The sequence below is a fragment of the Camellia sinensis genome, chromosome 4 (assembly GCF_055761805.1).
Source record: "Camellia sinensis isolate YWXY chromosome 4, ASM5576180v1, whole genome shotgun sequence".
Classification (NCBI taxonomy): Eukaryota; Viridiplantae; Streptophyta; class Magnoliopsida; order Ericales; family Theaceae; genus Camellia; species Camellia sinensis.
The window spans coordinates 157,377,608-157,389,537 of record NC_138964.1 but is presented as its reverse complement, the minus strand read 5'-3'; the positions used below and the strand labels follow the sequence as shown (position 1 = coordinate 157,389,537).

The following is an 11,930-nucleotide window of genomic DNA, read 5'->3' as shown; positions in this document are numbered from 1 at the left end:
TCCTGAAAAATGTTGCAAGCCTAGAAAAGGATTTATCTGTTGCCTCCTTATTGACCATTCACATTGTGTTTCTCAACTCGTACTTGTGATAATCTTGTTTGAAGAGTATTCAAAAATTTTCATTTTTGCTTGTATACTCAAGATTTTGTTTTCCATTTGAGTTAAAATTAAAATATGCAAAATCTTTACTTGGTTTTGTGATTTCGTTTCAGGTGCACCCATACACGTACCGGAATGAGAACATGTGCTTACACTACAACTTTAGTCAAGACCCCTACGTCGAATATGAGTACTGGATAAACAAGATAGGAGTAGATGGACTCTTTACAGATTTCACCGGCAGCCTCCATATGTTTCAGGAATGGAACTCCCCTTTCTCGTTGGATGACAAAGATGCATCTGCTCTATTGCATAAGATTGCATTGATGCTCTCCAAGTATAGAAAGAAATGAGATATGGTTCATTGTATTTTTTATTTTGTATTGAACATTTGTTGTCAAATGTAACCTCTACTTCTACACAGAAAAATTTTAATAACAACTTTCTTTTCCATTTTTATAAACCAAGCCAAACCAAATCAAATTTTAAGTTTCATCAAATGGTGTCAGTTATATGAAATTAAGCTTAAAAATAAATGTTTGTGTTGCATTACATTCCACCAGTATGTTATCATAATCAAGCACTGGATTAAGGGTGTGAATTTTTGGCATAACTCAAACCGTATACGAAGTTAATGAGTTATAATTGATAAATTTTTGATGGAAAATGAGTGGGAGCACTAATTAGTGCTACCACTAATGATGTGGTAGTAGGTCTCACCATGAATGATTTGATGTTTTGGCATTGGTGTTGTATTTTTTTTCTTTTTTTATTGAGTGCCATGTCATTAGTGGTTATTTTAGAGCTCCAAAATTAGTGGTCTCTATCATTGTTGTTTTTTGATACAAACATGAATAATATAATATAACTTGATAACATGAACATCAAAAAGGTAGTAAAGTTGACAAGAATAACTCATTTAATGAAAAATTAATCACATATTTTAATACTATTTTTACTAAAAGGTGCTATAACATTTTTAGCACCTTCTATAATTCCATCCAATTGAATAAAAAAATATTTTTTCCAAAATGAATAAAAAAGTATATAATTTTTTATTTTTAGTTAATATAATGTATTATCTAACATAAAATATGATAATAGGGTATAATATTTAAAAATTAGAAAAATGGAAATATTTTTTGTAATAAACATTAGTTTCATGAAATTTAATTTGTGAGAAAAAAAAAATAATTTTACTACACTCATATTTTTCACTAACTAAAAAGTAAAAATTATTGACATGACACTATTTAAACAACACGATAACAACACAAACAAACAAGTTAGGCTATTATTAAGGTAATTCTAACACAATCCCAACTGACAAAATGAACACGATGTTGTATTGATGCCCACCCCTACACTGCACCAACGACCGAACAAGTCTTATTCATCAAAAGGTCTAGAAGATTAAGAAAAATCAGAACTTCGAATTTGTTATGAACATTGATGAATGCAAAAAAAACCACCAATATTGATTGTCTGGAAAACATATAAACTGTGTTCAGTTCAAAGTTCAATAAAGTAAGACTAGACACACTATTGAGATACTTTCATCTTTGATATCTCCTCCAGCAAAAACCTGGATTCAGCTGCAAAATCAACTGGGCCAACTGCTCTGACTGTTATCCTCTGCCTTTTCTCATTCATGTACTCATGTGGTGTTACACTGACTCGGAAAATATGAGGAACCCATGTAACTTCTTTCAGTTTCTGTTGGAAAGAATGTTTTTCTCCCTCCTGGAATGGTGAAAAGTAACATAATTAGTTAAGAACTGCTTTCTTCAATCAAGTATCAAATCAATTTTGTTTATCGATAGTTTACCTGAGATTTTAGATTATCGAGCTCATCAGCAGAGCACCCAACAATTATCTCCGCTTGTTCATTGAACACAGAGAGCTTCGCAGCTTGCATCAGAGACTTTCACTACCATTATGTATCTGAAAATTAAAACAAAGAAATTAATTTGGATCAAAGCATTCATAGAACAGATTCTGCCATGTAATGCTATCATCGAATCCAAGTCTCAAGTTTTCAAAGATCCAAACCTTAAGCTGCACTCTTCATCATTTTTCTGGCATCCCTCACACCAATACCCAGATCCAATAGCTTCGGTTACTTTCTTGTTGCAGGTCTTACAAGCACGATACCACATGGTTTGATCAGGCTTGATGAGGCTAATGTATACTTTTATGCTGAAAAATACAGGCTGCCTGACATAATTAAGTCGAGTGTCAGAAGCTCAGAATTCAGTTTCAAGTTATGATAATAACAAAAAAATTAGAAACAGTCCTACCCATGCCTTGATAACATGAAATCTAAAGAAACTGAAAGCAGATGTGACTTAATATAGCCCTCTTTCATCTTTTTTCTTTGTTTAGAACTTTAATCTTTGCTGATTTTCAATATTTCTTGCACACATACAAAAAAAAAAAAGAAGCTTCTGAGTTGGAATGACCATGAAGAGATGCTATGGTTACCTTCTCCTCACCCAGTGATGGGTTATGGGTTATGTGAGGAAGGGGGACTCGGTCAGAGTACATGGATCTCATTCCATTGTTGGTTGCAGGGCTTATTCCAGATCCAATAGAAGCCATTGAAGTCACTTCACCTTCACAATCATACCTATATGCAAAATGACAATGATTTTCCGTAGCTTATTAAAATAAACTTAAGTCACTAAAGGCACAAAGACTTACCAGGATCTCAACTTTCTCGATTCTGCTGTGTCTGGATTTACCACTACAATGCTCTTGCTCAAAGCCGACAAAGATACACCTGCAACAACAAAAACATCACATATTATTAAACTAAATAATTATTTACTTACAAATTTGTTACCTGTCAAGACATTCTAGATTACCTTGGAAGTCGCCAACTTTTAGTGATTTAATTGCAACTATAGGAAACTTATCAGAAATATCCAGCAGTTCTTGTCCTATATTTGTCACGGGATCATTCCATAGAGACACCTGTGAGAACATGCCTATATTCTTTTTTCCTTTTAGGATTAGGAAGTAGAGTTCTATATCTATCAAAATTCTATATCAGTGATGTATTCATTTAGGATTAGGAATTAGTGTTAGTGATGTATTCGTTTAGGATTAGGAATCAGTATTCTATATAAGTGATGTATTCTTTGTTCAATGAATTCAATCTAATATACAGTTTCATTCAGAAAACTTACATGGTATCAGAGCAGGGGCAGAGATAACTGGTGGAGGAGGAGCCTTGCGACGAGAATAAACTAACAACGGAGGAGAAGAAGAAGCCGAAGGAGGAGAAGCAACCAAAGGTGAAGCAGGAGGAGAAGATGAAACAAGCGCAGGAAGAACTGTGGAGATGTACTTAGCAGATGGAACCTCAGAAGGAAATGGATCAATATGAATCAAATCCTCTTTGAAAACTGGAGTGATGAGGGAAGCAAGCTGAAAGGAAGATAGACGTTCGAGAAAAGCAATATAGTGGGAGACATAAAGGCGACAAGAAACAGGGTCATAACAGCGATAATCTTTCTGAGTGAGACTATAACCCAAAAAGACACATAAGACCAAGGTTTTAAAAAGCGGCCGCAACCGTTACGTAACACCGTTACGTAACGGTTTGGGCAGTTACCGCCATCCGTTACGGTCGCTTTTGCAGTGTGATTGAGATTCACAGGTATGTCGGCCGTAGCGACTGCCATAGCGGTCGTAACGGTGCCGTAATAGCCGTAACGGCCTGTTACGCACCGTTACGTAGCGGTTCCAAACTGTTTCTTTCGAAAAAACACACAAAAAAAAACTAAAAATGGGGGAAGAGAGATAGAGAAAAGAGGGAAGATAAAGAGAGAAAATTGAGGAGCAAGAGATAGAGAGAGAGAAGAGGGAAGATGAAGAACATGTTATTGATTTGTTGAAACTGTAAGACCTATGTTATTCTATTCAGCTGCTATCACTAATCCATTTTGTTTGTATGTGTCTATCTATATATTGTTTGAAAATAATAATAATAATAAGTATGGTCATTATCTATTTGGCTTGGTTAAAATATGTATATATATATATTTAGGCTCTTATTTATTGTCTTACTTTTATCATTGATTATCTTATATATAATAGTTAGTGATTGATTTTTTGTATAATATAAAGTCATTAATTATTAAAATAAAATGTAAAAAACTCAATTTATAGTGATTTAAAAATATGAAATATATTGGATCATACTTAAAAATTTATAAATATTTATCAATATTTATTTTTAACCAATAAATATGATCATGGAAAAAAAATATGCATATCGGTAAGTTTTTTTCAAATTGTGCAAAAAATAAAAAAATTCACGGTTTCGGTTACCGCAACCGTTACACTGCGGCCTTTACACCCCACAACCGCAATCGTGTCACCGTCACCGTTACGGCGACTGCAACCGCTTTTCAGAACCTTACATAAGACAGACCGGGCACTAAGTTTGGTCCTGTCTTTACAGGGTAAAAGGACAAAACAAGCAGACCCAAACACACGAAGGATGGAGTAATTAGGAAGTTAAGAAAATAACGCCTCATAAGGAAACCGACCAGAAAGAAGGGAGAGGAACACCATCAGTAGTGTTGAGCTTCACATTAAGCTCAATGGGGGTATCAAAAAGCTTAGTGTCAGTAAGTCCGGCACAATGGATAACCTTATTGGCATACTTAACCTGGGACAGAAAGTAACCTTTGGGAGAAAAAGCCACCTCAATACCAAGAAAATACCGCAATGGTCCCAGATCTTTCATTTCGAAAGTGCGAAAGAGATGCTGCTTGACCTTACATGGTATCAGAGCCTCCGTCGGAACCCTAGAAGCCATTTACTATTTGTTGACTCTAAGTTGGCTGTAGTTCGTAGTTCTTCCCTTTGTTTTGTGACTAGTTCTCCCTCGCGACTGGGTCTCTATTGCCTTTGATCCGTGGTTCTGTGTGAGTCCTCTCTGGCGCATCTCTCTGCATCGCTGGATCGTGGTTCTTCTCTCTGGTTTGTGGTTGGTTCATCTTCTCTGATTCGTGACTCACTCTCTTGCGAGAGTCTACTCTGGTTCGCTGTCTCTCTCTGTCTCACTGGTTCTCCTTAGGGCTTCGACATCGTCATCGAGCTCTCTGGTTATCTCTCTCTCTCTCTCTCTCTCTCTCTCTAGTATTGTTATCGGTATCTGAGTTCACCAGTATTTGACCCAGTTGTACTAACTTTAGGATTATTACAATTTGACCCCTCTCATTAAATATATTGTATACTTGGACACCATAAACTTTGCTTTATTACAATGTTGTATACTAAAATCCAAGCCATCAAATGCAAACTCACTGGTGACAATTATGCCTATTAGACCAGTGTTATGAAGAATTTTATTCTTAGTCAAAAAAAATGGGGCTATATTTCTGGTTCTGTTTCTCGTCTATCGAACCCGAACACGGAAGGGTATCTGACTTCCTGTGACACTTGGGATTGTGATAATGCCCAAGTTCTGACTTTGGTTTCATAAATGTGAGGAGTCATATGATGAGAGGTGCTAGAATCAAAAAGCCAGCCAAAAGAAGGGATACCTGAAGAGGACCCAAACAAACCTGAATGAAGAGAGGTAAGAGCAGAGGTCGAGAAGTACCCGAAGTAGGACCGCGGAACTGTGTCTGAGAAGATGGAGCAGGCTGACATCCCTTCTTAGGATAGTTGTTCTTCTGATGACCCCTCTGATGGCAGAAAGCACACTCATCTGGCCCTAATAGTCCTTTCTTGGGTTTCGCAGTGACCTGAAACTGATGAGAAGGTGGGGTCGATAACAACGAAGGCTTGGCAGGAGCCAAGAAGACAGAAGGAGGCAGAGTCTAACTGGCCGTCTTAAGACGGGTTTCCTCGTAGAGGAGCTCACGAACAATAGCATCCACAGAGAGAAGAGGAGATCGGTGAGCCTCATACAGAGAGGAGAGAGCCATTAAGAACTGCACTAAACGACCCTGCTCCCGAAACTCAAGATAAGCGTCCAGTATCTTGAGACTAGGTGGTTCCATAAGAGCCAATTGATCCCAGAGACCTGTCATCTCAATATAAAAGTCCTGAATAGTCTAATCCTGCTGACGAACACTCTAAATAACTGTTTCCAACTCATACCGCTTGGAAAAGTTGGACTGCTGATAAACACCTAGCAAATAATCCCACACCTCATTGACAGTACTGTACTTGGAAAACATCATTCCAATACAGTCATCTTGCCTATGTTGTCCATGTGGTTAGTCAGTTTGTTTCTGCTCCTCGCTCTATACATTGGGCTGTTTTGCTTCGGATTCTTCACTGTCTTCGTAGTACTATCTTTCAGGGCTTGCTATTCTCTTCTACTTCTTCCTTAGACTTGGTGGCCTATGCCTATGCTGATTGGGCTGGTGATGTTAATGATCATAAATCTACTTCTGATTTCTGTATGTTTCTTGGCGATTCCCTGATTTCTTGAAAAAGCAAGAAACAAACCGTTGTTACCCGTTCTACTACCGAAACTGAGTATCGTGCTATGACTCATGCTACTATTAAAATTATTTGGCTTCGTGGTCTCTTATCTAACTTGGGCGTCCCTCAGTCTTCCCCGACCTCTCTCTATTATGACAACCTATGTAGCACGGACACGGACACGGGACACGACACAGACACGTAAAAACGCAAATTTTTAAAAAATAGGGGACACGACACGCTGAGGACACGTTTAATATATATAATTTTTTATATATATTATATGTAAAATTAAAAAATATATACTATTTTTATTCATTTATTTTATTTATTATATGTAAAATTAAAAAATAAATATATTATTTGTATTTATTTATATTATTTATTTACCAAAAAAAAAAGGTATAAAAAAGAAAAAAAGAATAAAAGAGGGAGTGACGGTAATAAAGAAAGAGGGGAGAAAAAGTGAAGAGTCAAACAAAAAAAATGGGAGAGAGGAAGAGGCGAGAACAGGGAGCGAGGAGATGGGAGACGAGAGGAAGAGGACTCAATCAGAGACGACGATCAGAGAACGAGAGGCGAGAACAGAGAGAGAGGAGATGAAGACGATGAGAGACGAACACAGAGAGAGAGGAGACAAACAGAGACGCGAAAGAAATACCTCGATCAGAGACGAAGAGGCCTCGATCTAGGCTTCAACAGGTTCTTCCTCTTTCTCTCTTTCTCATTCTCATTCTCTTTCTCTCTCTCTCTCTCTCTCTCTCTCTCTCTCTCTATCTTCAATGGGTTAGGGTTTCTCTGTCTCCTGGTTAGGGTTTATTTCTGTTTCCAACGTGTCCACGACGTGTCAAGCGTGTCTGAAAGAGTGTCTGCCTGCAAAAATTAAAAAAAAAAACAGGGACACGTTAGGTCGAGTGTCGGACACGTGTCTACCGCGTGTCCGTGTCCGACACGTGTTCGACACCCATATGCTGCCTCCAGAGACGTGTCCGTGCTTCATAGGTGACAACCGCAGTGCTACTCAAATTGCTCATAACTCTGTCTTTCATGAACGGACAAAGCACATTGAGATTGATTGTCACTTCGTTCATCAGCATCTGCAGTCCGGGTTTATCTCGCTTCCTTTTGTCTCTTCGACTCTGCAACTTGCTGACTTCTTCATCAAGATTTACACCACTACTCGATTTCGATTTTTCCTTGACAAACTCTCAATGTTTTCTGCTAAAGCACCTTGAGTTTGAGCGAGGGTGTGAGAATATGCCTATATTCCTTTTTCCTTTTAGGATTAAGAAGTAGAGTTCTACATATATCAGAATTCTATATTAGTGATGTATTCGTTTAGGATTAGAAATTAGTGTTAGTGATGTATTCGTTTAGGATTAGAAATTAGTGTTAGTGATGTATTCGTTTAGGATTAGGAATCAGTATTCTATATAAGTGATGTATTCTTTGTTCAATGAATTCAATCTAATATACAGTTTCATTCAGAAAACTTACAACAGTCTTCTTCCTATAATATGCCATAGCTTCAATACAACATACAAGACAACAAAATGGGAAAACTTGGTAATTTGCATATATATATAACTCACGTTTCATCTGCAATAGTTATGTCATGCTTTGGAATAGTCTCGCTGTTAATTTTTCTTCGAATGCTCAACGTAGGAGATACATTTTGGACCACACCAATAACATCTGCAGTTCATAACAATGAAGGAATTATATTACAGAGAGGAAAGATAGAAATAAACCAAACAGTTGAAGGAATCAATCCTACCTACAAGCTCCTTTGAATTGACATATGGACCCAATTGATCAATCGTAGGCCTGTAAATGGATCGCATTCGGATCGGATCTGTCAAAATCCGAATCCAATCCAATTAAGACAAATCCGAATCCATTTATCCCATATCCGATTATAGATATCCGAATTCGAATCCGATGATTTCCGATATCCGATCCGATAATCCGATCTGATCCGATCTATTTATTTATTTATTGAGCTACAATTTTATAAATTTGATTTGATTTTTTTTTTTTTCATTTTGTGTTTTTTTCATTCAAATTGAGAATAATCAGATCGGATTATCAGATTTTTGTATATTCAATCCGTTTAATGAACAGATTAAACGGATTCGGATTATCGGATCGGATTTTTTGTAAACGGCTTTGGATTTTTGGATCAGATTCGGATTAACTCCAATCCATTAACACCCGATCAGGACAAAATTGAATTTTGTTTCAGGGATAAAAGTTGCTTCATCACTTGCTTCCTCCACCGCAGAATTTGCATTCAATGTCATTTCATAGTCATTCTGTACTGTCTTGAACTGCTTGCTAGCAACTTTCAGAGTTCCCTTTGATATGTAGTAAACCTTTCCCAACTGAAACTTGTCATAAAATTTCTTTGCAGCTTCATTAAACATCGTTGCTTGTATTTGTGTACCCTGCACCACAAACAATCAGTCTAATTCATCAGCATTCATATTTTTCATAAAATCATAGTTTATTGACACAAGTTACCATGATACAACAGAGGTTGCTGCAAGAAACATATTACATTTGTTTAAAAAATAGAAGCCCACATACATCTTCATCTGTCAACTCTACATTGAATACATAGCCTTCTCCTCCGGCATTTTTATAAGTTCGCATATTTCCTTTACCTGTAACTGCGACCTTTATGGTCCAATTTCCATGGTAAGGATTTAAAGAAACAAGTGGATGAACTCTTGTCATCGCCATTCTTGCAGAAGGTGCCATACTGAAATTCAGACAAATATACAACATTAAGGCCTCGTTTGGGAACAGACTAATTTAGTAACTTTTTGGCTATTTGGCTAAAAAAGTAGGTAAAAAAAACTTATATGTTTGGGGTAACTTTTTGGCTAATTACGAAAAGATGTGCAAAAAGTAGAGAGAAAAGAGAATCTTTGACTTTTTGGTATGAGTTGTTGCTTTTTGGCTAAAAGGATAACTTTTTGACTTTTTGACTAAAAAGGTAAGGCCCCAAACGGGGCCCAATTCTCAAAACCCATAATCTCTCATGTTCGTTGTTGAAGAGCTTGATATCCATTGTTAGACCCATTCCATAATAGCTTAAGCTTTGAAGAAAACTGGTGACTCAACACTCACAGATAAATTAACAAAACAAAAACACACTGGTAGCCAAGTGAAATTATGCAAAAACAAAATTTCAATGACTCATTTTTAGAAGAATTACAATCAAATAAATGTCTAAATACAATTAGTGTATCAGATAGTATAAATGTACATGAGAATAGATAATAATACATACTTCCCATTCTGTTCGAGTACTATCTGAGCTACTGATCTAGCAACCAATTCCTGCTTTGGCTTCAAAATAATACGAATCTCTACACTTTTTACCGCACTCTTTAGGTCCATTCCTTGTTTTGCTTTCAGTATAATACCAGATTCTTCACTTATGCCCTCAGCCTTGAGCTCTGCTTCAAGAGCAGGAGATACCACCTCACATTTAATGACGATCAAAAACCTAAAATCAGTTGAAAGATACTCTAGGTTAGCTTCAAAACCCACAAATTGACAATACTAGAGTATATGATTTTTGTTCTCACTTCTCATTCTTTGTTGGGATGTCGTTGACTGCATAATAAAGAATGCGAATGGGACCCAAGTTTTGAATATTTCCTGACATGACTTCAGATGATAAACTAGATTGTAAGAGTGATTTGAGCTTCATCTTCCCATCACTCGCCGTAAACCTGATAGCAACCAATTTGTTTGAGAAAATATCATGATGTAGACTAACTTTAAATTTGACATATATACAGAGGTAAGGTCCAGGTTTGGTAGATCAAAACTCATAGGGCCCATGGCCCAACAAGATTGAGGTCCACCGCTAGTGGCCCAAAGGCCAAGGTATGCACCCAAAACCCTAAACTCTCCATCTCTAATCTCGGTCTATTTTCTCTCTATATGTCTCCACTACTAACTTGGGCATTGGAGGGTCTTTGGCCGGCAACACTTCAATGCCACAAAGACTCACACTATGTTTGGAAGCTAGAAGAGAAAAGAAAATAAATGATTACTTAAGTTATAAGAGAGAAGAAAAGAAAAGAAATCATTGTGATGTAAGAAATAAAGAAAAAGAAATAATTGTTATTTCTCTCTTTTTGGTTAGATTTCATAAGAAAAAAGAAAAGAAACTGTTTTATATTATATTACCAAAATAATCTTTTTATATTTTGTCAATCATTATATTTTTTTTATTTTTACAGAAATAAAATTAGTATTATGAAAATATAAGAATATGTTGGTTTTTTCTCTCCCAATCTTTCCATTTTGAAAAGATTGAAAATGAGAGATATAAGAGAAATGAATTTCTCTCTATTTCTCCCCATTTCTCTCCACTTAAATTATCCAAACAAGTAAGAGAAATACATATCTCTCCATTTCTTTTCTTTTCTCTCCAAATCACTCAATACAAACATAGCTTGTCTTCCCTTGCAGGCCATCGAATCGGATCAGGACCATACAAATCTGATTATCATCAAATTTTGCATTCAAAATGCTTGGATTTAAAAGTACCCTTGTGAAGAATAAAATCTATTAGCAACTCCAGATCAAAGAATTTGCGGTAAGCTAAATCATGATAGAGAGAGAAAGAGAGAGAGGGAGAACTGAAATCCTAAATTGAAAACCGCAACCCTACAAATTATAATTCTCAACATTTTGAGAGAATTTAAGCGGTGGATAAAAAATTAGACCGTTCAGATCAAGTAACAAAATACTCAATTCATTACATTTTCATCGCAAATTAGACGATTATTCGATTAACCCAACTTGGCTCAAATACGACAAACGGTTAGTTAGATTGAGTTTCAAATTTCGAAAATCCCATTTTTTTTCTTTTCTCAGCAACCAAACAAAACAAATGGACGCTAAAATGAAGGAAAATTTACCAATTGACTAAAACCCATCTCTCATTAGGCAACTACAACACTGATTTTCAACAAATTAGAGAGAGAGAGAGAAAGAGAGATCACATGTATTTGCTTCCAGTAGACTTCAGATCCAGAACCTGGACCACGATCTCCGAGACTTGGGATGATGACTCCGGATGTTAAAACAAATGTATAAAAGAAATAGAAAATTGTATTATTGAATAATGTATGCTTGTTGTGTATATTACAAATGGTGAGTGGCTCATTATATAGGAGAGTGTGAGTGTAGTAGGTGAGGAGTAGGTGGTGGTAGGTGATGGTGGTAGGTAGTGATGATTTACTATTTACAATTTACATTTACATTAACAGCCCCCCTCAAACTCAAGGAGGATAGGTACTAGCCAACTGGAGTTTGGAGAGAGTAACAAAACAGAAAAGTACACTGATAAA

General features: G+C 36.4%; 2 protein-coding genes across 2 annotated transcripts in view; one reads left to right on the top strand and one right to left on the bottom strand.

Annotated features, from left to right (window-relative positions):
• The window catches only part of LOC145788741 (glycerophosphodiester phosphodiesterase GDPD6-like), an 11,167-nt gene extending 10,605 nt beyond the window's left edge, over positions 1 to 562 (top strand). The window contains exon 8 of the mRNA XM_028203346.2: positions 213 to 562. Coding sequence (XP_028059147.2) covers positions 213 to 452 — 240 coding nt within the window. The 3' untranslated portion in view covers positions 453 to 562. The remainder of the gene's footprint in view (positions 1 to 212) is intronic.
• A 994-nt stretch (positions 563 to 1,556) lies between these two features.
• LOC114262908 (replication protein A 70 kDa DNA-binding subunit B) lies at positions 1,557 to 11,659 on the bottom strand (the record flags this gene model as incomplete). The annotated part of the gene is given in 15 exon segments (XM_082923769.1): positions 1,557 to 1,842; positions 1,928 to 2,003; positions 2,005 to 2,043; positions 2,152 to 2,312; positions 2,584 to 2,728; positions 2,803 to 2,881; positions 2,967 to 3,089; positions 8,046 to 8,062; positions 8,145 to 8,247; positions 8,330 to 8,379; positions 8,767 to 8,999; positions 9,142 to 9,316; positions 9,851 to 10,069; positions 10,152 to 10,298; positions 11,583 to 11,659. Coding segments are annotated over 15 exon segments (1,845 nt in total), but the record flags the coding sequence as incomplete, so codon positions are not given.
• Between the last annotated feature and the right edge of the window lie 271 nt (positions 11,660 to 11,930).